At 34.0% G+C, this 25,310-nt stretch overlaps 1 protein-coding gene across 2 annotated transcripts; it reads left to right on the top strand.

Moving 5' to 3' along the window:
• Positions 1-1,519: 1,519 nt before the first annotated feature.
• On the top strand, positions 1,520-24,270 carry LOC115705463 (nuclear-pore anchor). Of its 2 annotated transcripts, none has more exons than XM_030632798.2 (48): positions 1,520-2,015; positions 2,101-2,247; positions 2,338-2,436; positions 3,033-3,161; positions 3,296-3,388; positions 3,473-3,538; positions 3,794-3,883; positions 3,989-4,066; positions 4,240-4,349; positions 5,217-5,337; positions 5,453-5,545; positions 6,123-6,171; positions 7,221-7,324; positions 7,413-7,481; positions 8,705-8,839; positions 8,977-9,081; positions 9,208-9,321; positions 9,427-9,505; positions 9,695-9,738; positions 9,832-9,905; positions 10,527-10,629; positions 10,836-10,970; positions 11,048-11,146; positions 11,218-11,259; positions 11,357-11,410; positions 11,581-11,760; positions 12,241-12,288; positions 12,507-12,557; positions 13,033-13,116; positions 13,196-13,270; positions 13,382-13,566; positions 13,647-13,749; positions 13,869-13,985; positions 15,342-15,434; positions 15,964-16,122; positions 16,208-16,261; positions 17,394-17,507; positions 18,726-18,803; positions 18,900-19,049; positions 19,499-19,570; positions 20,467-20,622; positions 20,768-20,821; positions 21,080-21,167; positions 21,259-21,326; positions 21,418-21,525; positions 22,049-22,153; positions 22,429-22,603; positions 22,748-24,270. In XM_030632798.2, the coding sequence occupies exons 1-48, from the start codon at positions 1,710-1,712 to the stop codon at positions 24,046-24,048; spliced, it is 6,156 nt and encodes a 2,051-aa protein (XP_030488658.2). In that variant the 5' UTR covers positions 1,520-1,709; the 3' UTR covers positions 24,049-24,270. The 2 variants fall into 2 exon arrangements, with proteins under 2 accessions (XP_030488658.2, XP_030488659.2); XM_030632799.2 differs by having other exon boundaries at positions 1,588-2,015; positions 22,757-24,270.
• Positions 24,271-25,310: the final 1,040 nt, after the last annotated feature.

Genomic DNA, 25,310 nt, shown 5'->3' with positions numbered 1-25,310 from the left:
AAACACCAGTGAAAACTTAACACAGTATACTGCAGTATGAAACTTATAAAAAAACACAGTAAAAAAGTAAAAAATACCGCCTGACACTATTTTTGTAAAAAAATGGGAAAGTTTTTTTTTTTATTATTATTATTATTATTTTATTTAAGCGTTTATATATTACATTGCATAACCTGTGAATCGAACCCAGGACCTCCAACACACGCACCCTCCTGTGGTTAAAAAAAATAGCAAAGTTAGTATATCATGTAAATTTCTCTAAAAATAATACATCGCACTATTAAAGTAATATACTCGAATATCTTTGTCTTTCGTTCTTCATATACCACTACACATTAAAACACTATACTACATAATTAAAGTAATATACTAGAATATAAATATACTGTAATATAGAAATTCCTTAGAAATTAAAAGGGAAATTTGATTTTCTATACTTAGAAAATCAAAAAATTTGATTTCTAAACCAATAATTTAAACCCTAAAAAAACTATACCTTTTTTTTTTCAAAACCCCAAAAATACCCCCAAACATCTTTCTCTCTCTCTCTCTATCTCGGCCGGTCCCAAGAATCCCACACCCCGGGTCCGATGGGGTCCGAACAATCGGACCCATCGGACCCCAAGGTCCGACCATCAGACCTCTCTCTTCCCCTCTCTCTCTCAAATCGCAGGAAAAAAAAATTTTTCACAGACGGTCGGACCTTGGGGTCCGATGGGTCCGGTGGTCGGACCCATCGGACCCCAAGGTCCGACCATCGGACCTCTTTCTTCCTCTCTCTCTCAAATCGCAAAAAAAAAAAAAATTAAAAGACGGTCGGACCTTGGGGTCCGATGGGTCCGATTGGTCGGACCCATCGGACCCCAAGGTCCGACCATCGGACCTCTGTCTTCTTCCCTCTCTCAAATCGCAGGAAAAAAAAAAGTTTCAGAGGGTCGGACGGGTTGGGGTCGGACTGGGGTTGCTCTTTCGGGTTGGGGTTGGGGTCGTGGTCGACGGGGGTGAGGGTGGTGATCGGCGTTGGGGTTGACGTGGGTGGGTGAGGGTGGTTCGGGTGAGGGTGGGCGGTTGGGGTGAGATAGAGGGGAGAGAGAGATGATGCAGAGAGAGAGAATATTGTGAGGGGGGTATTTTTGGGGTTTTGAAAAAAAAGTATAGTTTTTTTAGGGTTTAAATTATTGGTTTAGAAATCAAATTTTTTGATTTTCTAAGTATAGAAAATCAAATTTCCCAATTAAAATCCCTTCAGTGCAACTTAAAAAAAATGAAAAAAAAACACAATATAACTATTAAAATTTTACTCAACGTGATAATTTATAGTTTATTTGATTCACTAAAAAAAACAATATACAATTACTAAGCTAGGACGCGAGATCTTCTTTACACAGAGAATGAGTGAAGAGGGTAGAAAACTATGGTTAATTATTCAAAATTATAATTGTAATTATCATTAAATTTTTATCCAAATTATTATTTTGTTAAGTATTTATAAAAAAACATATTTCCTAATTTAATTTCTAAATTTAGGACAATTTAATTTAATTTCTAAATAAAACTTTGGAGGGGGTGGTGTTTGCAATTTACTCAATTTGTAAATCAAACTTCAAAATTTCCCATTTCCATCTCTTCAAATTCCCGTACCCTTCCCTCTCTCCTGTTACCATTTCTTTCTCACTACACTCACTCTCGCATCGTCACACCTCAAAACGATGCCGCTTTTCCTCTCCGACGAGGAGTTCTCTCGTCTCCGCCATGACGTCGATTCGGTGGCGGAAAAGGCTGACTCCGTCATCCGTGACCTACGGAAAGAGCTCGATACTGTGAGGGCTCAGGCTGATGCCTCCTCCATTACCGCAGAGCAGACCTGTTCTCTCCTCGAGCAGAAATACCTATCTCTCTCCTCCGACTTCTCTCAGCTTCAGTCCCACAATGACCAGCTACAATCCTCTCTCGACCAACGCCTCTCTGAACTCGCCCAAGTCCAGGCCCAGAAGCACCAGCTCCACTTGCAAGCCGTAAGTAGATTAGGGTTTTATTCTCTTCACTTATTATGCTATGCATGTTCTTATAGAGGTGATTTGGTTTGTTTTTGGGTTGCAGATTGAAAAAGATGGGGAAATTGAGAGGCTAAAGACTGATGTTTCAGAGCTGCATAAGTCTAAAAGGCAGTTACTCGAGTTGGTGGAACTAAAAGATTCAGAGATTAGTGAGAAGAACGCCAACATCAAGAGCTATCTTGATAAGATTGTAAGTATTTTCTTGGGTTACGTTTGAGGTTATTAACGTGTTTGGTTTTGGTTGAGTGACGATTTCTTGTCTTGTTTGATGATCTTGAAGGTTAATTTGACTGACATTGCCTCTGAAAAGGAGGCTCGAGTAAGCGAAAGCGAAGCTGAATTAGCACGATCCCAGGCGGCGTGTGCCCGTTTGTCTCAGGTTAAAACATTTATAATTTCTGGTTACATTAGCTCAAATAACTCTGGCGATATAAACTGCTGCAATGATCACTTGGTTTTAGCTGTTTTTCATGCATATTTTCAACCATACGATCCTCATTTAGGTTTTTAACCATACTTCCTATCAAGGAATTTTAACTGGTGTGCAATTGGTTTAGTTGTGAATTCTTGAGAACTAGCCTTAATCCCTGTTAAACTTAAGTAGTAATTGATTTTGGAAGTAATGATTTGAATTGGATTGATTATTTCTCGTTGTATTAGATCTCTACGGGTGTTTTCGATGGTGCATTATCTTCCAAGTTTCTGTCTTTGGATTTTCTAAATTAGGATTGGTTAGTGTTACTTCGAATTTTGGATTGCTCAACTTGATTTCAGTGTTCTATCTAAAACTTGAATTGGATTGATTATTTCTCGTTGTATTAGATCTCTACGGGTGTTTTCGATGGTGCATTATCTTCCAAGTTTCTGTCTTTGGATTTTCTAAATTAGGATTGGTTAGTGCTACTTCGAATTTTGGATTGCTCAACTTGATTTCAGTGTTCTATCTAAAACCATTACTCATTTGGATGTGAGCAGGAGAAAGAGCTTCTTGAAAGGCATAATGCATGGCTTAATGATGAGTTGACGTCCAAAGTAGACAATCTTATTGAGTTGCGGAGAAAGCATGCTGATCTTGAGGCAGATCTATCTTCAAAGCTTGCAGATGTAAGTTTTCCTTTTACATTATTTTCTAATGTTTTGTTTGGCTAGTAAAATATTTGTATATCTGTGCATGATAGGTAATGTGTGGGTCCTTACTATCTTTATGGTTTAGAATCCTAACTTCCTTATATTTTCAGGCTGAGAGACAACTTGAAGAGTGTTCTACCTCTCTAAATTGGAATAAGGAAAGGGCAAGAGAGCTTGAAACAAAGCTAAAATCATTGGAGGAGGTAAAATATTGAGAAACGAAATTCGGTTGCATCTCATTCCTTATTAGTTGGGTATTTTATATTTTAAATTCTAATCATGTGTAGGAATTATGCTCAACTAAAGATGTTGCTTCAGCAAACGAGGAACAACTATCTGCTGAACTCTCAACAGTAAGTGCTGCTAAAAGTGTGCATATTGAGATATCATAGGCCAACAAGTTTTGCTTACAATACTTATATTAGTTTATACACGAGTCGTTGTCAGTATAAATTTAATAAGCATACATTTTGTCTCATTGATCTTCTTTACTTGATTTGTTTTACTACTTTTATGCTTTAATTTGGTAAAGAAAAATTGTAGTGTGTGTGTATGTTGGCATTTATTATGCTTTGTGTGTGATTCATTTACCTTCGCCAACTTTTTAGGTTAATAAGCTTGTAGAGCTGTATAAAGAAAGTTCCGAGGAATGGTCTAAAAAGGCTGGAGATCTTCAGGGTGTTATAAAAGCTTTGGAGGTGATTGTTTTTTGGGTCTATCTACAATTTTATTCAAAATTGAATATTCATCGAGTATTTTTTTTTCAATTAATTCATGATGATATGATCCTTTATTTTGAGCAGACACATCTTGATCAAGTTCAAAACGATTACAAAGAAAGACTAGAAAAGGAAGTATCTGCAAGACAACAATTTGAAAAGGTAGCTACAATTGTCCTATTACCTCAAGATACGTGCATCAAATCAATAATTCACTTGAATATCTTCCTGTGAATGATTTTAGTTGATATCTATTGAAGAAAATTTCGTGTACACATTAAACTAGTTATCCCATGCTTATGTATTGTGCTTCATCTGGCATTTTATATGGACAGGAAGTTGCAGATTTGAAACTGAAACTTGAAAAGTGTGAAGCTGAAATTGAAAGAAGTAGGAAAGAAAATGAGTTGAAGCTTCTTCCTCTCAGTAATTTTACTACTGAATCGTACGTTCAACTTAACTGTTTATGAGCATTTTCTAATTTTTTGCTATTCACTTTTATTTTGTTTTGTTCTGTGATTCCCTTTTTCTCCTTGAATGAGTTTCTGATGTTAATCAATGTTTATGTTAATTTCTAATGATGCTTTTATCTTTTTTTCTATAATATATTTTAGAATTATAAAGAAGTATGTTTTTCTCTAACAAAAGGATAACGCTAATGTTCTATATTTATAAAAATTGACGAAAAGGGAAGTTTGAAAATATGCCAATAAAGATATCAACAATTTCAAAGAGTTTATCAACAATATGACCAGTGCTTCATTACATATCAACTATAAGTAGCTATATTTGTGTGTTTTCTTGTAATACTGACTCTTGCATTTAGCATTTGTAGATATCGTGGTCTCTTAAACTCATTTTTTTTCAAAAAAGCACAGCTTATATATTCATAACAAAAGCCACTATAGGCGTGACCTTGGTGGTGTGTGGGGGTTGGGGTAAGTGGAGAGGTCTCACCTGGGACGCCCATGTAAGGAGGCTCTTAGTCTCATAGAGATAGGAAATATAAAAAAAGTGGTTGCATTTGAATAATTTAACCTATTTATAAAACCTAATGGTAGTGAAATAATTTGTAGGTTTCTTTAATATTTATTTTTCAAGGGCTTCTTAATTTTTGAACAATTTTGGATTGCCCGTCTCTTTTGGGAGAATGTGTGGAGGGTCACTTTTTTTTTTTTGAATTATCTTTTCCTGCATTATTCCATCTTTCTACTGATAATGACCTGCCTATAATTTTCTGAAGAAGAGTCTTCATTTTTACAATACATGTTAGCATGCCTATGGTGTAACATGAACTGGTTTTATCTGGCAGGTGGATTAATTCAGCTGACACGAATGACACGGTTGAGAATGACCGAATGCTTGTTCCTAGGATCCCAGCTGGTGTTTCAGGAACTGCATTAGCTGCTTCACTTCTGCGTGATGGTTGGAGTGTAAGCTACTAGTTTACTTATATTGTTTGTTTCATTTTTTCAATCATTGTGATTTAGCACGGAAATGGATTTATTATTGCTATATCCTTATTTTCTATTCTGGTACGCTAAATAGCTGGCAAAAATGTATTCAAAGTACCAAGAAGCTGTTGATGCTCTGCGACATGAGCAGATGGGAAGAAAGGAATCTGAGGCAGTACTGCAACGGGTATGGTGTCCACTGCTTCTTTAAATAAAGAGGATATTGTTTGATTGTTTTTATTTCAATATATTTTAGTGTCTTGTGCTCTTATGTCTGTAAAATATTGCACAGATAAGGTAAATTGCACTTTCTTTTCTTGAACTATGACACCTTAAATGTGTTACTCCCTATGTTTTTTCTTTGGCTTACTTTGATTTGCCAATTTTTTTGTTTTCTTGGTATGAAATTCCTTCTTTTCTAATTGACAGAATCAAAATGGTTTTAACATGTCAAAGTATGTAGTAAAGTTGAGAAATATTAGAACTGGCTAGTATTGATTTTTTTTTTTTAAAGGAAAAACGCCTTTCCGAAAAATTGCATGCTTTTACAGGGGATCTGTGAAAAGCACCATAATTCTGTCATGTGAATTTTACCTCAAGAATTATTTGTTTCCTGCAATATTATCTGAATTTTTGTTTCATCTGTATTGGTCCTCTGATTAATTGTGGCAGCTATGGAGAACTATTGCTCTTGGCGGTTATTTGTTCTGGTGTTAATGTTTCTTGTTGTATAAAGTTTGTGAAATTAACTTTTTCTTTTGTAGATCCTGTATGAACTTGAGGAGAAAGCTGAGCTAATTTTGGATGAAAGGGGTATAAGTTCTTACTTTCTTTTTCATGAGAAACAATATGATCCTAGTTTCGAAAAAAAAAGGAAAAAAAGGGAAACAAAATTTATTACATTAGAAACAGAAGGATTACAAAGGAGGGTATCTTTAACTACAATTGAAGATGATGTGGGGTCATCTTAAATTACGAACTACCAAACAATCTATAAGTAAATTGGAATAAGAATTCTGTTAAAATCCTTAGTCTAAAGCATCTAAACGGCGACCCAAAATTTATTTTTTCTTTCAATAATGATACTGTCTTTTTCCTAGTGAGTTTTCAAGTGTCAGAAACTAGGTCTGGTCACATGGATGTACACTACGTTTGTAAATAATCTAAGCATAAAAAGGCATAGATTAAGGCACATTATATATTTGGTAAACATAAATAAGAACAAAGATGTTCAAGTGGTTCAAAGAGGAAAGAAGTGGGAAGGGTTTAAAAGTGTGGAAGTTAACCGGTTACTATTTACTTACTAAAGCGAGTGCATAATCACAGCTTATTCATAATGCAGTGCTGTTACATAACATTTTTTTTATTTGTCACAATACCAATATTATGCTTGTGGCATAGATTAATGGTAATGATTTTTTTTTTTTGAATTTAAACCATTTTAGAATAATTTCACTGGAAAAGAAAAATTAATATGCTAATTGTAGTAGTTCATAAGATAGTTGGGTATGCTTACTACAAATGCAAAATTAACCACAATATCTAATTGAGAATAAATACTTCAAAAATCTAAACATAGTAATTTAACTTTAGAAAAAGATAATAAAATACAACAAATCATAAGATAAGGCTAAATGATTTCGGTCATAAGATAAGGAGCAATTAGGACAAGAATAAATAGCTAGGGGAAAAAGAGAAACCCTCTATGTAAAATTCCAGAGATAATGAAAAAGGAGGTGAAGGGGATACTTGATCCCTACTGCACTGTATAACTGGGATTTTGCATTTGTATCCACGTTGGTTTTGAAAATATTGGCAACACTATTTCAATAATTTTATAAGCATCTTTGGCATTTATGCAGCGGAACATGAGAGAATGGCTGAGGCATACTCTATGATCAATCAGAAGCTGCAAATGTCAACTTCTGAACAGGCAAACTTGGAGAAAATGATCCAGGAGTTGAAGGTTTTAGTCATGTTTATCTCACACAGTTTTATTACTATGCTTGTTGGGATTTGATCTCTAACTTCTTACCTTGTCCATTTGTTTTTAGGCTGATCTAAGGAGGCATGAACGTGACTATAATCTTGCTCAAAAGGAGATTATTGACCTCCAAAAACAGGTAAAAGAAGAGATATCAGAGTGATTATTTACATAATTAACTTGATTTGTTCGTATAAAAACTGTTTGATTTGTCTCTACCTTTTTCTTCTTTCTGTTTTGTGAAGGGATTGATAGATATTATTTTTTTTTTTATTTAGTCTAAAAGCTTGCATTAATCCTATTGTAACCTAGTTTGGTCTAGTCTTCTTGTGTGTGTGTGGAGGGTTGTTAAGTGTCCCTTGTGTGATTGATCAAGGGAACACCAATGTGAGATTTAATTGCAATGATCATCAACATCCTAGACTCAATGAGCAGTGTATAGCTCGGATTGTAATGATTTATGGTAATCAATAAAGATCTATTGTAACCTAGTTCGGGTCACTTTTCATAGTTCTACTGGAAAGTGGATTGTTTTGTTATTCAAAATTTTTTTGTTATTTGGGAGTCATAAACAAGGCTCCCTAATAAATTTGGGAGGTCAGTCTATGACAAGTGACCTCTGGCTTTTTCCAAAAACTAAAAATATATATATTGTTATTTATTTATTATTTATGTAATTTCATTTTTCTTTCAAAACATGCCTTCTGTTAATTGACAGTATAGTGATGGGATGTTCATTGTGTATCCTATGTTTTTTTTCCAACTACTAATAATCAGTACACTACTAAGCATGAGAGGATTGGAACCATGGCTGATAATTAACAAATATTTTAAACTTCAATATTATATTGGGTTTTTTATTGATGCCATATTTTAGAAGAGTTTGAACATGACTTTGATTATATACATGATAAAGAAAGTTGCAAAAAGGGAAGAGATGCAAGGATGGAAAAGAAAAAATGTTGTGGGGCAAAATGATGAAATTAAAGCTATCATTTTCTTACAGTAAATGATTTAAACAACCCCCTTTCTTACTTACACTAAATGCCTCTTCTTCAGAATTAGAAGAAGGGATCCGCATGCCTATTTGGTAGCTAAGCAGCTTGGTACTGCACTCTTGTAATTTTTTGTGTGGCAAAAGTTGTACATTTTGAACATGCTAAAATTTAGAATTTGATGTTATCAATCCAAAATCGACACCCAAGGTTAATACGTGCAAACTAGAATATGATCAATTTTTTGTCCGCAATGTAGGTTTACCTAGGGTTGTTTTAGATGGACAATTGAGATTGGATTTGATGTCTTCCTTTGGGAGACTAGCCTTTTGATAATTCCTTATTTTTCTGGCTGTGAATGTTATAGGTTACAGTTCTTCTTAAGGAATGCCAGGATATACAAATTCGTTGTGGATCTTCTGGTCAAGATAACGACACTTCTATTGTTCCGTTTGGGATGATTATAGATTCAAATGCTGAAAATGTCATCTCTGAACGTCTTGTAAGCTTGATTATTTGATATTTTGCATGATTATATGATATTTAGAGTATTTGTATTCCTCAGGATTCAGATTTGTTTTTTCCACTATATAAATAAGTGACATTAACTAGGATCAATATTGGATGTCACATTAACAGTTGACCTTCAAGGACATAAATGGACTGGTTGAGCAAAATGTTCAGCTCAGGAGTGTTGTTCGCAGTCTTTCTGAACAAATTGAAAATAAGGAGATGGAATTCAAGGTTGGCATAATGACTTTACGTTTTACATAAACAGTTTGTTTGGCATTTGCCTTTTTTTTTTAATGGAGTCTTTGGCTTATGCTTGGATATGCAAACTTGTTCTTAACATCATACTTTGGCATTTAGGAAAAACTTGAAATGGAACTCAAGAAACATACTGATGAAGCTGCAACTAGAGTTGTGGCAGTACTACAGAGAGCTGAAGAACAAGGACAGATGATTGAATCTCTTCACACATCTGTGAGAATTAGTTTTGACAGATGCTAGAATGTGTTTTAACTTGTTGCTATAATTAGCAACTTTCTTGTCAAGCTGTTATTAAAGTTTTTTGCTTTGTAAGCACAGGTTTCAATGTACAAAAGGTTATATGAAGAGGAACACAAACTCCATTCGGCTCTTCCTCTTCCTGTAGAGGCTGCTTCAGGTCTCTATCGATTTTCCGATCTTACTTTGAGGTTTCTGTTGAGAATTGCTGTATAGAATATAGATGTAACTTTATCTTGAAAAGATTGTTTTCTTCTTGAGATTTCTGCCTTAGATAGACCAATCCTGTTTATTCATTATTGTTTATTTATTTTCTATTTTTAATTTTGTCTATATACATATTTTGCAGAAGACAGAAGACCCAACTTCAAGTTGCTTCTTGAAGGTTCTCAGGTATGAGGAAATTTTTGCAAGTTTTTGGTTTCTTTAGCTAGTCTTTCCTGCTTTGCACTAATAACTTATCCTTTAAACTATACAATAATATAGGAAACAACAAGAAAGGCCCAAGAACAGGCTGCGGAACGAGTGAAACGTCTTGAAGAGGAGCTGGAAAAGTCTAGGTAAGGTTTAATAGAATGTAGATGTTTTTATCTTGTGATTTGCATTCTCCAGTTCTTGTTAGTTGTTAAAGGGGTTTCATTCCCCCCTTATATTTATATCTTTGTCATAGAATATAAAGAAGATGTTAAGGAGAAGGGAGTTGGTCTTCATGGGATTACAAACAAGTCTTATGTGTGATCTGACCCTATTTAGGAATATAGTTTCCCTCCTGCTCTTTATTTAGGTTCCTAACTTGCCATCTAGCTCTTTTAGATTTTTATTTTTTTTTCCTTAAATAAAACACTGATTTGGATTGAGATTAATTGTTTTATTTCTTTTATTTTATCTTTGAGGCTTGGCCTTAGATGTGCTTGTGTGTGCTGTATATGCTTATTTGTTTATAAATCTTTTCTTTTGATCTGAAAGAGGGTGAATCCAAGTATGCTAATTCCGATTAGGGTCAGTATGTTTTCTCTTATTTGTTTATAAATCTTTTCTTTTAATCAAAACAAACCATTTTTTTAATCCCTATTAATGCATGTTTACGCTATTCATTCTATTTACTGTTGTATTTTTAAATATTATATTCTCTTTATTCATTATTACACCTCTTCTCTTTATTCATGATTCTGTATTGTAAGGATTGAGATTGCATCCATACGCTCAGAGCGTGAAAAGTTTGCTTTGGAAGCGAGTTTTTCAAGCGAGAGACTAGACCGATTCATGAAAGAATTTGAGCATCAGGTGACTATAAATTAGAATCTCTCTCTCTTTCTCTCTCTCACTCTATCTATATCTGTATATGTATGCATACATCTGTATTTCGCTATCTTGCTGTTATCTGTCTTTAGTGTTCAAGGATTTCTTTATACAGTTTATAGACGAAGAATGTGGAACTTGGCCCTAATATTTGTCTAAACTGATTTTTGTTTTGCAACTTATTATGTCAGAGAGCTGAAAGTAATGGCATTCTAGCAAGGAATGTGGAATTTTCACAGTTGATAATTGACTATCAACGAAAGTTGCGTGAAAATTCTGAATCTGTGAATGCTGCGTCAGAGCTGTCGAGGAAGTTGAACATGGAGGTGATTGGTTTTAGACTAATGTTTGTAGATTGATGTTATTCAGAAGTACTCACATTATATTTTGTCTTACCCAACAGGTTTCTGTTCTAAAGCATGAAAAGGAAATGTTAGTTAATGCAGAGAAGAGGGCTTTAGATGAAGTTCGTAGTTTGTCAGAGAGGGTTCATCGCCTGCAGGTTGTATTTTCCACAAATACTATGTTCTCTTTTTTAAATGATATGTTGTCCTTAAAATTATTCTTTTGCAGGCTAGTTTGGATACTATTCAATGTGCAGAGCAAGTTCGAGAGGTAGTTTAGTTATGAACTGATTATTTATTATTTATTTTTTATGTGTAAGCAGCAAATTTGTTTTTTGATATGACTTATGTTTTGCTTCTGACTACAGGAGGCAAGAGCTGCAGAGAGGAAAAGACAAGAAGAGTATACAAAACAAATTCAGGTTTAACTTTTCTTCGTGATATTTTCAGTAAAATTTATTGATTTAGATGGGTGAATCTTATGTGATTATTAATATTTTTGAATGTTGTGTCTATATTGGAATTTGGTTAATTAATTAGCTCACTTAATCCTTAGAGTATTTATAATGACTATGAATGTGTATCTTTGCAGAGAGAATGGGCTGAGGCGAGGAAAGAGCTACAAGAAGAACGGGATAATGTTCGAGCTTTAACCCAAGAACGTGAACAGACCATAAAAAGTGCCATGAGACAAGTTGAGGAAATGGCAAAGGACCTAAGTAATGCCTTGCATGCTGCTGCAGCTGCTGAGACTAGAGCGACCTTAGCAGAGGTTTTCTTTTTATCAATTTGTCCTTATATATGTGGCAGAGACATGCCAAATGTTATATGCATGTAGGATTGTATATGGCCATGTTTTACCCACCCCTGTAACTTTCGAGGCATGGCAAGCTGACCTGCTCCTTGGGTTTATGGGTTGGGTTGACTAGACCCTTTTTACTTTTGTGATTTTTTTTTAATAAAAATGTTCTAGTCAGATTGTGATGTTTTAAAACTAAGATTCTCTAGTTTAATACAAGTAATCTTAAGATTTTCATAAGCAAAAAAAATTTTCTAGTCACATTTTCCTCACATGTTGCCCCAAATAATTTGGGTGCAAGCTTGATTCAGCAGAGTGGTTCCCTGCAGATCTCTGCTCACTAGTTTGCATGTGCATATATGTGTGTATATAGGATATGCACTCATATGCTGACTTGTATAGCTGTATTCGAAAGAATCTACTCTTAATTTAACTTATGATTTGTTCATTCAGGTGAAATTGTCTGATCTGGAGAAAAAAATTAAATCTTCAGATGTTAAGGTATGTTTCTAATGAAATTTTGAGAATGGTGTGTTTATTATGGGTACTGAGAATGGGAATGGGAATAGAGGTATCATTATCCTTGTTTACTTGCCTAAACTCAGCCCTTTTTGTTTATGTCCAAGTAGATGTAATACCATTAGCTCTTGTAATTGATGTATAAGAAATTGTGTTTCATATTATAATAACTGTCGTCCTCTACCGCTCTGTTATGGTAGGATCTTGATATTGATGGTGCAAATGGATCTTCCTCCATTTTTGGGAGTGAGGTATGTGCTTGTTTATGTTTATTTATTTTTTTTCTATATGATTGAATCTTAGTCCAATGAGCATACTACTATCATCTGCTGCCATTATTTTCTTCAAAGAGAGATAACTATTTACTAAGAAAACTTGTGAGAGATAATAAATATTTCGACAGTTGGCCTTTTATTTTGTTCTATTTAAGCATGAATCTAGGTGCATAGAGAGGAAAGTATACTGAAAAATAGTTGTTAGCCTCTTATATGCATCTATCTCTGGTTCTCTTCTGAACAGCTGTACTTTATTTTTGAAGATATGGGAAGATAACTCCTTAGCTTATCCCAGTAAAAATTAAAAAAGCAAAATAGAAACTCTAAGTTCATAAATGTGCCTTTGCTGTGTTGAATTAATATGGTCTGCCATTCGTTTGATTGTATAAACTATGAATTTGTTGTGTTAAAATTAGAAGGTTTGCTATTCATTTGGTTAAACTTGCCACAGACCATTACGGATTTGCGGGCAGCAAAGGAGGAGATTGAAAAATTGAAAGAGGAAGCACATGTTACCAAGGATCATATGCTGCAGGTTCCTATTCGCTACTCTTTGAAATTCTCATTCATTAAAGGCAACTTAACCAATAATATTATTTCATTTTGATTGGCAGTATAAGAGTATAGCTCAAGTGAATGAAGATGCACTTAAACAGATGGAATGTGCCCATGAAAACTTTAAAGTTGAGGTAGCTACGTGGTTGCTTCTCTTTCTCTCGCTTAATTAGATTGTTTTTGTTTTTGTGGGATGATTATAAAATTTTGCCATGATTAATCTGTCATTGGAAATATTTTGACAGGCTGAAAAACTAAAGAGATCACTGGAAGCTGAACTACTTTCTCTTAGAGAGAAAGTTTCCGAACTTGAAAATGAATGTAGCTTGAAGTCTGAAGAAGTGGCTTCTGCAGCTGCAGGGAAGGAGGAAGATCTTTCTTCTGCTTCAGCAGAAATCAGAAGTCTAAAAGAGGAAAATTCAGCTAAAGCGTAAGTTTTTTCATGATGCTTATGTTCTAAAATTGAAAATCTTATTCGGTCGGTGTGTCATATGTTGTCTTCATTTCCAGGTCACAAATTATGACTATGGAGATCCAAATTTCTGCTTTGAAAGAAGATTTGGATAAAGAACACCAGCGATGGCGTGCATGTCAGGATAATTATCAAAGACAGGTCAGCTTTATTCTAGTCCATCTTGTTGGATAGGTTGATTTTCTGAGAGACACCATGTTTGTGTACTTGCTCCCCAACCTTGAATAAAAATGATTTTTCTTTATGTTAAATATTTTCAGGTTATCCTCCAGTCAGAAACTATACAAGAATTGAATAAAACTTCACAGGCTTTGGGTTTGCTGCAAGAGGAAGCATCTGAGATGCGTAGATTGGTTGATGCACAGAAAAGTGAAAATGTAATTTGTGCTCACATGAAACTCTTTCCTTCTAATTTATTTTATTTATTAGTATTTTTTTTTTTTTTTGTGAACAGTGGGGATTAGAATCCCTTCCTCTTCCCACAATCACTCACACAACCAACCACTTGTGCTAGCCTATTTTATTTAAAAAATTTCCTTAAATTTTTCAGGTTTCAATTATTTTAGATAGCAGGTGATTGCTGAATTCAAATTCTAGATTCGTGTTGGTTCAACATAAGAGAGATCCTTATATTGTTAAGCAGCTTCGTTTTATTTTTTCTTTTCAAGTTATAAAGTGACTTTGTTGGTTTGGAGTTTATAACTGAGAAATGCTTGATATGTGATTTGGCTTAGAATTAGAATTGATAGTTTCCTATTTTGTTTAACTTCCAGAGATCTTGTTTCCCGTTAATATTGAATCCTTGAGCTTTTTAGTTTTGTTCAGTTATTTTTGCCTTTTTCTATATTGAGTGGTTTTTGTGTTGGTATGAAGATAGTTGATAATTAGATCTTCTTAGTGGTCTTATAGACATTATAGGATATGGTGGAGCCGCCAAAGGTGTGGTAAGGAGATTAAATCCTTAAGCTTCTTGGTTTTGTTCAGTTATTTTTGCCTTTCCTATATTAGATGGTTCTTGTGTTGATACGGGGGTAGCTGAATGTTAGGTTTTCTTAGTGGCCTTATGGACAGTATGTGATAGGTGGAGCCACCAAAGGTGGGTTAAGGTGATGCCGAAGGGGTGTGAATACCTTAGACAAGGGAAACACTTTAAGGTGGGAAGACTCTGCAGAACGAGAACATTGAGAGTGAATATTGGGTACTTGGGACGAGAGATGAGGAGGAGATTATGGGATTACTGCTTGTAATATTCTTGTTGTTGTATTGGATCTATTTTTCATTACTACTATATGTAGTATGTATGTGTATTGTGGATTAGTTGCATGGACTGACATTATTTTGACAAAATGAGTGCAAAAGTTCTATTGTCAGTTTATATCTTAGTATTAAAATCCAAATATTTTTAATTCCAAAGAAGATCAGAAAAGGAAACATCTTCAAAATCTTAGTATCAAACATCCATTAGAGCCACACAACACTTGGCTCTATCTAATGAGTATTCTATCTCTATTCCATATCTTTAAAACCTCCATTAATCCTTTGCAGCCACAGTAACCACCATATTGTGTACATTCTACACCTTCCACCATGAATTTTGTGTTTATTTATTTTTTATTTTCTACAGTTTGTCTCCTGCTTCAGCAGACTGAATGAACACCATTCACAAGAAATTATTTTTTGAATCTTGTGTGTGCTTTGTTGTTGATTTTCCACCTGGTTTTTGTTCTTCTTAGAATGACCTAAAGTCAAAGTGGGAAGCTGAGAAGGCAGCAGCTCTGGAGTTGAAGAATGATTTTGAAAAGAAGTACAATGAACTCAATGAACAGGTATTTGTTATATGCTTTAACATGTGGTATGTTAGAGTGGTGTTTATAAGTTTGTGGTATGGCTTTACCAATTAATTTCATTATAAGCAGTAGTCAGTAATAGAAATACATATCACAGAAACAAACAGGGTTGTCTCAGACGATGGACAATCACTTAGTGTATAAAACATCTTTTTATTTAATTTTTATAGTTTTGGGATGTGGGGGTAAATATTATAGTTGTTCCGAACATTTTGTGATATTGCTTACATTTATCACTCTTATGGTAGTTCAAGTTTGATTTGATTTGGTAAATCTCTGCCTTTTATAGCTTATCATAATGTGTTTTCATACAATGTTTTCACATGCTCTCTGAAATACTTTTTTTTTTTTTTTGAAAATAAAACTTACCAAGAGATTTGTGGTTTCTCGTTAGGTTCCTTTCACGTCAGAACTTTTTTGAATTTACTTATTCTTGCATGTGTTTTTTATTTAATGAACTTCAGCTTTTTTATTAGCCTATTTTTAATGTTTGTTCAAACATTTTTAGAACAAAATACTGCATAGTAGACTTGAGGCTTTACACATTCAATCAGCCGAGAAAGATCGTTCTTCATCTGGATTGTCTAGTGGAACTGCTGGTCCAGATGCTCTCAGTGATGCTGATTTACAAAAAGTCGTACATTATCTGCGAAGAACCAAAGAAATTGTATGTTCTATATCTAAACTTCGTAGGTTTTCGATGCAGATGTATATTTTAAATCCACACCTGATTTCCTTTTTGCTGTCAACAGGCAGAGACTGAGATTTCTTTGTTAAAGCAAGAAAAATTGCGACTTCAATCACAAGTGAGTTTAAAGTTTACATGTTTGTTTATCATTCTTCTTCTTCTTTTTTTTTTTTTTAAGAAAATTGTTTGTTATGAGATCTCTGCCAATCTTCAACAATTATTTTACCTAATTCAACTTTCTTTTGATCTGTCCAAATACATATATATATTTATATATAGGGTGTTCTACAAAAGGGTGTGTCAATATACCCCTTTATGTTTTTTGCATCCGAATAGTTCTAACTCTAGTTTTTTAATGTGGCAATGCATATGGTAGTTATTTTATTTTAAACATCCAACAAATTTTCGAAAACTTCTGAATAATTTATCGTACAGATTATAGGGTTTAAACTATTTATTTCACACGCATATAAAATAAAATAGGCACAAGTCACAATATGTGTGACAAACTGTTTGAACCTAATTTTCGGTACTATAAATTATTTTGAATTTCTTAAAAATTTGTCAGATGTTCTAAATATCTATGATATAAATTATAACTACATCGATACATGATAACATCCATTTTTGGGGTGCATTCTAGAATTTTCCTATACATAAATATATTTAATATTTTCTTTATCTTCACTACTTGGTGGACAATTCCTTTTTTTGGTAAACTTTTTTTTTTTTTTTTTTTATAAATTGTGTCAGAAAGAATTGCACCATTATTCACAGTAGAAGATTAGTAGTTTTTGGTATAAATCTTAGAGAAGATTTACCATAGATGCTGCCAAGTATTTTGGATTTGGAGTTAAAACAACAATCTTAGGGAAAGTGCATTAGTAGCTTCAGTGCAGTTGAATAGTATAGTAAAGATTTCTGGGATTATGTATGACTGGATCTTTAATGATTATTTTTTCCCTTCTATCAATTGTCAAGTATATCTCTCTCTAAGGCTAATAAATTAGGTTTTCAAGCTTCACCATTGCTCAGACCTTACACAATTTACATCTTCTGGTTTATTTTTTATTTTGAAAAGAAATGGTAACAACAAAGTTCTGTTCCCTTACTTGTGTTGGCCAATTTATTCTCCTTTCAATCTTATTCTGCAATGCCTCTATCTTCTGAATGTCAAACATTATATGATAGTCAGTTTCTTTTTGTGTGACATTGGATCACTTTGTGATTCTTTATCAATTGTTTTTCAGCTTGAGAGTGCATTGACGGCTGCAGAAACAGCCCAATCATCACTTCATTCTGAACGTGCAAGTTCAAGAACATTATTATTTTCGGAGGAGGAAATTAAATCATTACAACTACAGGTCATTCTTATTAAATGTTTTTATTCTCTTATGTTTGTTCTTGCTTTATTTTTTATTTTAATGAATAAATGTTGAAACTTTGGGTTAAATCTCCCTTCCCACCTCTCCTTTCTCTCTTTCAAAAAAAATCTCCCTTCCCACCTCCAGTACCAAATATATGTTAATATGAAAAGTTTTTGAATAAGAAAGATAATGAATATTTTCCCTGCCCTATTTATAATCCAATTCCTAAATGAACTATAGGTGCACCTTCCTTGTTAGCTTTTAAGAACTTTCCCTATTTTATTATTATATTAAAATTAAAATTATACTTTATATTTGAAAATTAAAATTGAAAATTTATAATTTATATTTTTGCTTATTTGACGATGTTGTGTGCGTACTGTTTTGGCTTTAGGTTATATATATAGGAAAATTGTTTGGTGAGAGCATCAATTTTGGTCCTACAGGGGAATTTCTTGTTTTTGGTAGATAAGAGAAATTATAAACCATTTTTTTTATATTATGATGTGCATGATAGTTATACTAGGCATCTTATCTGTTTTTAGAAACTTTTGAATAATTTATAGTGTAGAAAATAGGGTTCAAACATTCAGTTGAATGCGTGCAATAGACTATTTTAAACTATATTTCAGCAGACAAGATATCTATTATAACTATAATATACAACATCAATTAAAAAAAATTGGGATATAATTTCTTTAAGTACGAAAAATAAGAAACGCTGCTACGGTAGGAGCAAAATTGATGCTCCCACCTAAGAAGCTTCCTTTATTTATATATATATATATTTATATAAATGTATAGTGAGCTTCTTAGGTATTTTTTTATTTCCAGTACCTAGAGAAATTATATCCTAATTATTTTTAACCACAATTTATATTTTATAGTAATAGTAGATATCTTCCCAGTTTTTGAGAAATCCTGAATAATTTACTGTATCAAAAATAAATTTCAAAATAGTCACTATTTGAAGCAAGTACGCGTGCTACTCACTATTCAAGTCCTATTTTCGGCACTGTAATTTATTAACAATTTTTTGAGAGTAGGCAACATTTCTGCTATAAGTATAATATACATCGTCATATAAAAAAAAGTTAAAGACATAATTTCTCTATATACCAAAACGGAAAATGTCCCTACAATTCGAAGGAAGATTATTTTATTGCCTAATCCGTAGTTTTCCCATTCGATAATAATAGATTAAATTCTTTACAGGTGAGAGAAATGAACTTGCTTCGTGAAAGCAATGTGCAACTCAGAGAAGAAAACAAGCATAATTTTGAGGAGTGCCAGGTAGCACTCTGTCTTTTACGTTCCATTTCCAATTTGGAAGCTTACATCAATCAATGACCATTTTAATTTTAATTAAAAATTATTGTTCCTTATTAGAAATTGCGTGAAGTGGCTCAAAAAGCTAATGTCGAGATTGAGAACATGGAAAAACTCTTAAAGGAGAGTCAGATTCAGGTGGAAGCCTGTAATAAAGAAATACTCATCCAGAAGTTAGAGAAGGAACAACTGGAAAAGAGGGTGGCGGAGGTATGGAGCTTTATCTCTGTTAATCACTTCAGCAGTCACAGTTACAAGGCTTTTCCTGAAAAATATATATGGATTTTCCTGATAAAAGTTGTTCCTTTGTGTTGTTTATGACATTGTTTATCTCATATAGTGTGTGCGTATAAAACCAGACGGTCTGTCAATCGACTCATATCATATGCCCTATAAAACCTTTTGTATTATTGATTACAAAGTGAAAGTTGTGAACTAGAGTTAATTGATGAAAGAAGCTTCTTTTTTTCCGTCTGTAACTTAGGATATTATATCTATAAGACCTATCTAGATGGTAAATTAGTGATCTGGTAATTGGTAGCCAAGTCCTATCAGAGTATGTGCCGCCCTGCCTCATCATGTACCATTTACGTACTCCCATGCATGCACATTATATATAAATATGTCATTCAATATTCTAACCTTGCTCTTTTCTGAAGTTACTCGAAAGGTGTAAAAACATTGACGTGGAAGAGTATGATCGTTTAAAAGACGAAGTTCAGCAGATGCAGGTGGGTAATTAGAGATGTTATAAAGTATTGCTTAAGGAAACCCTAATAAGTTCATTATGTTAAATGCATTAAGGTGGTTATCAAAATTTTATCTGTTCAACCATTTAAAAAAGAACAGTTGAAAGAATAAAATTGGCCCTATATTGATTCTTAACCTCCTAATATGGTGGTTACATGTTAATGTTAATGTAAGAGGAAAGGATTCAGCCCTTCTACCTTTTCTGTTCTTTGCTAGACTAGAGGTTTCATAATGATATTAATTGTTGATTTTATTTATTTATCAATTTTTGAAAAGGAGACAAAGGTCATAACTTGACCTCCTCCCAAATTTATTAGGGAGCCTCACATTTATGGCGGAGGAAAACTGTGGTAACAATATTGGAAAGTAAAAGAGAAAGCTTAAGACAGAAGAAATAGTTTGGAACATTCATCTAGTAAAGTAATAAAACATTAAAACAATGAGCTGTTTAAACCATAGACCCACGAACAGAAGAACGACTATTATTTTTATTAAACAATGAGCTGTTTCATAATGATATTAATTGTTGATTTTATTTATTTATCAATTTTTGAAAAGGAGACAAAGGTCATAACTTGACCTCCTCCCAAATTTATTAGGGAGCCTCACATTTATGGCGGAGGAAAACTGTGGTAACAATATTGGAAAGTAAAAGAGAAAGCTTAAGACAGAAGAAATAGTTTGGAACATTCATATAGTAAAGTAATAAAACATTAAAACAATGAGCTGTTTAAACCATAGACCCACGAACAGAAGAACGACTATTATTTTTATCTTTTATTTTTTTAAGTTTTTGTTACTATTCTTCTATTAATATGCATGTCCTCTATTTAACAGGTAACTGATTTTTTTCCTTGCTTTTGTTTTCTTGTTTCAGGAAAAATTGAAAGAGAAGGATTCTCAATTAGAGGAAAACAAAAGGCTTCTTTCTGAAAAACAGGGAGCTGTGTCACTGTTGGAACAAGACCTCTGTAATTGCAGATCAGAACTATCTGAAAGGGAGAAAAGGATAAATGATAGTTTACAGGCTGAGGTATTCCAGAATAGTTATTATTTTTTCCTACTGAAATGGTTTTTTTTTTGTCTTTTCCATTCAAAAAAGAAAAAGAAAAGAAGATTTGGTCTATTGATTTATTGCATCCTAGAGTTGTTCTCAATTATATGTTTTACATGCACAGGCAAGTCTGAAATCAGAAGTGGAAAAGCAGAGGAAGATGATTTCTCAGCTAAAGGTTGTTAAAGATATCCTAATGTCAAAATCTTCATTCTTCACCTATTATTTAAGAGCATTGTTATGGGGCACTGCAATTTACTATCGGGTCTCACATTTTATATCATTATGTTACATCAATAGGTGTCTGGCACCATGGTGCATAGAAATTCTCAATATTTAATTATTTATTTTCTAAATTTGGAACCAGACAATGACATATTTAGTCACCTCCCTACCCTGAAAGCTTGATTTAATGACATTTCTTTTCTCTCTACAGAGGAGACTTGAGATTCTGTCAAAGGAGAAGGAGGAACTGAGCAAAGAGAATCAAGCTATTACTAGGCAATTGGAGGAGCTTAAACAAGGTATCAGAATTCAGAGCTGTCTACTATCTGAGATGCTACAGTATAGTACCTCATTCGAGCTTTTACTTAAATATATAAATATGAATTACAGCAAAAAAATCTGGAGGGGATACATCTGGTGATCAGGCCATGAAGGAGGAGAAAGACACTAGAATTCAGGTTCGTGCAACTATCGTTTTGCTGTTACTATCTTTTTTCCCCTTAATTTAATTCTCTTCTTACATTTCTGTCGCTTATGCTGTTTGCATAGATTCTGGAAAAGCACCTAGAGAGGCAGAGAGAGGAATTGAAAGCAGAAAAAGCAAGGCGACTGAAAAATGAGAAGGCAGTGATGGATTCTTATAAAAACATCGAGCAGGTTCTTTGCGGTCTCTGATTGCAATTAATCAAATGTTAATTCCTGATAAGATGGTTTAGTTTGTCAGTAATGTTGTAGTATCTAATCCTCATTAATATTGTTGTGTTGATAACTTGTTAGTTGTTTTTTTATTATTAATTATTCGTAAATTTAAACATTAAGATTATCATTTGCTGTATGGCTTATTTATTTTGAGACTGGTTTCTGATGTGTTGCATCTAAAAGGTGTTTTTATCATAAGATAGTATCCACACTGGGATTGGGTTCACGTACATTTTTGTATATCTATAAATAGTTTTTGAACTGTCACAATTAATCATTTAGGTAAGTTGTGTTGTCATATACGATATTTTCCATACTGTAAGAACTAGTTTCTGGTCTTTCACAAATAATCATTTTGGTCTCGTTACCGACTTTAAGACGTACAAAATCTGTGTTTATGTCATTCTATGTGAGTGATTTCTTTTACGGAGAACATGCTTATCTGGACATCTGCTTATGATACCTTTAATTCTCTCATCAGGAGAAAGCAAAGTTTCTTGATGAACTTGAGAAGCACAAGCAGTATTCGAAGCGTCTCTCAGATGAACTGGACAAGTATAAGCATGGAAAAGAAAGTCTCCCAGAGGTAATAACAACATCTTCAATTTGATTTGTGGCCTCTTTAGTTGTCAGTTTTGTTTTGTTGGGAGTTGGGTTTTGCTTCAAATTTTGTATCTGCTTTAAAATGAGATTTGGATTAGCTTTTGTAGTGACCAGATCTTTGGTAGTTTTGGTCGATAAGACTTGGGGGTACTTTCTCCACACCGTGAATAGAAAACTAATGACAAGATATGCTAACATTAAATGTCGACAAGTCCTATTTCGTTTTTAATATCTAACATATTGGGTTCTAAAACTCAGGGCACATCACTGGCTCAGCAACTTCCTGGATCTGATTTGGAAGAACGTAGTAGTGCCTATGTGTCAGCCGTAGAAAATTACGAAAAAGCATCACGTTCAGTTTCCAGTGAGCGTGGAGCTCATGCCGTCCCTTCAGAAACTGCAGTTGCTGATTCTACTGCAGTGGCTACAACTGGTCTTTCTTCTTCACTGATCCTTTCCAATGATTCTGTTTTCATTATTATAACGTTGTTACATGTCTTCATTTTCTTTTTAGTGATTAGTTACATAAAACCTTTTCAAGGGTCATGTATCACTACTCATATCTCCACTGTTGCAGCTTCTGCAGGTCTGGGAACGAGTTTACCAGCCAAATCAACTGAAGAAAGTGAAAGAAGATCTACTGCACTTAAATCTGTTGAATCTCGTAAAATGGGCCGGAAATTGGTTAGGCCACGCCTTCTCAAACCAGAAGAACCCCAAGGTGATACTGAGATGTCCGAGACAGAAGTAGCTAATAAACCTGTAACATCCACAGAAACAGAAACTCAAGGCAATAGTTCTTCTGTACCTGTGATACAAACTAACCTTCGAAAACGTCTGTCTTCATCTTCTGATTTTGGTTCTCGTGAAGAATCAACTACCCAAGGGGAAAGTGGCTCTGATGTGGCTGTACATTTACTGAAGAAGCCAAAAGGGTCAGAACCTCTACAAGAGAGAGCCGAAGGGCAGGTTTCTGCTGTTTTGGAAAGTCTTGAAACACTTCCAGCCATCGAGGAGGTCTCTGATGTTGGGGATTTGCCTCAAGCTGCAAATGAGGAAGCCATTACTGATCTTGAGAAAGAAGAGGAAGTTGCAGGGGAGAAGGTTGATGAGCCAAAAGAACCACAGATAGGAGAGACAAACCAAGTTGATTCTCAAATTGACAACAGTATCTTGGAAGAGAATTTAGATGGGGCAGCAGGGAAAGAGATGGTGTCTGATGATGGAGCCCTTGATAATGCTGATCTTGAGAACCAATCATCTATGATGGAAATTGGAGGTGACAGAGAAGAGGGTGAGCTGTTGCCTGATGCTGCAGAGCTAGAGGGTTCTGGTGATGCAGTGGGGAGTGCTGAATTAGTGGAAGCCCAGGCTCAACCTGAGCCTGCTGCAACGCCAGTCGCTTCACCTGCTAGGGTTGATGATGAGATTCAAGATGCTAGTGAGCTTACTTCTCAAGACATTCCGAGTGATGAGAAGAATGAGGAAGCCGATGTACCTGAAGAAACTGCTGAAGTTTCTGATAAATCAAATGATGGTACCGACCAAGCACCAGTGGAGGGGGATCAGGTTGCAGAAGCTGCTTCAGTTGTCTCCGAAAGTACTGTAACAGTACCTACTTCAGAAGCTTCTGTTTCAAAACAGGAAAGTCCCAGTGTTGCTACAGAATCTGAAGAGGTAAAACAGGTTTCGCCGTTGAGTGGTGGATCCACTACCATAAATTTGTCAGAACGAGCCAGGCAGAGAGCTATGCTAAGACAAGCTGGAGCTGGAGTAGTTTCTCCTTCACCCAGCAGAGGCCGTGGTAGAGGCGTGCCACGGGGTCGAGGGGTACGTGGTAGACGAGGACGTGGACCCACACCTAGTGAACAACCTTGAAATTTTAAAGGTTATTGTCAGCTGCACTAGCACTTCTGTTTCTTCATAGCTCTATTTCAGTGGTCATTTTATGAATTTTGTAAGCAGTTTGTGATGAAGGATTTTGGCTAAGCTTTCAGACTTTTTATAGAAGTTATAGTAAATATCCCTAAATGAGTATTAGAAAGATAATGTCCTCAAGTCGTAAATTAGAGAAAAATGGCTCCTTTCTTTTCTGGCTTATTTTTTATTACTTATATTTATTTTTCAATTTCTAAAATACACATGACATCATTATTGAAATGTCTTTTATACTCTACTCCATATAAATCAAATGATATAATTGATTAGATATAAAAACATAAATATATATAGAAAAATTAATTACTGTGTAAAATTATTCTCTAAATTCCTGCAACAAGAATCAATTAATAAAATCTGATTAATATAGAGTATGAAAAGTTAAAAGAACTAAATCCAAGAGTTAGTAATCATGAAATTTAAAAGAAAAATAAGATATTGGAAACAGTGAGAATATAATACGATATCGGGATAAGTTGATGAATGCTTTTTTTTTTTTTATCTATTAATTAAAAATGCTTTCATATTATATTTCATTAAAATGTATCCATTTTTGTGAGTGGATTGTTAAATATACATTTACAACCTGTTTAAGTTTAACACATAATTTACATTAACTAAAGAGGTATAATATAGACATCATTTATATGGAAATAAAAGTAAAAATTAAAAAATGTAAAATAAAGTAATTATACAATGTAATTTCGAGCAAGAGTTCCAATCAAAGAACTCTCAATCTCATGTTTTTTTTTTCTCTCAAGAATACTAAAACCCGAGATTATACTTTTATAAAGTCGAATAGCTCATTACAGTTGTTCATGGATTCCCAACTCTCTTTCTTTGTAATCTCTCTCCCTCTCAATCTTGCTTGCGAAACTCACTTTCTAATCAAAGTGTTAATCCTAATAGCGGAGTCGAACATGTGCTTTTAGGCACTCTAAGACCAACTAATTTAGGAAGGTAGATGGATAAGTAGGTTAATTAGATAAGTCTAACTATAGTAACGAATTGGTGGATAGGAGGAATTAACACAACAAATTTCACATTAGTTTCTTCTAGCCACAATTTGACAGTTGCTCCACATGATCGGATGATGATGATGATGTTCCATGGCAAGGCAATACTTAGTGACCATTCTTAAGCAAGTTCAAGCATTTACTCTTTTCATGGTAAACTAGATTCATAGATGAATTGAAGACTGG

The sequence above is a fragment of the Cannabis sativa genome, chromosome 1 (genome assembly GCF_029168945.1).
Source record: "Cannabis sativa cultivar Pink pepper isolate KNU-18-1 chromosome 1, ASM2916894v1, whole genome shotgun sequence".
Taxonomy (NCBI): Eukaryota; Viridiplantae; Streptophyta; class Magnoliopsida; order Rosales; family Cannabaceae; genus Cannabis; species Cannabis sativa.
This window is presented reverse-complemented; position numbering and strand designations above follow the sequence as displayed.

Excerpts from the sequence above, each read along its gene's own strand:
- LOC115705463 (XM_030632798.2), top strand. The coding sequence starts at position 1,710 with ATGCCGCTTTTCCTCTCCGACGAGGAGTTCTCTCGTCTCCGCCATGAC. Across the intron at positions 2,437-3,032 it reads CGTGTGCCCGTTTGTCTCAG|GAGAAAGAGCTTCTTGAAAG; the intron begins GTTAAAACATTT and ends GGATGTGAGCAG. Across the intron at positions 5,338-5,452 it reads TTCTGCGTGATGGTTGGAGT|CTGGCAAAAATGTATTCAAA; the intron begins GTAAGCTACTAG and ends TACGCTAAATAG.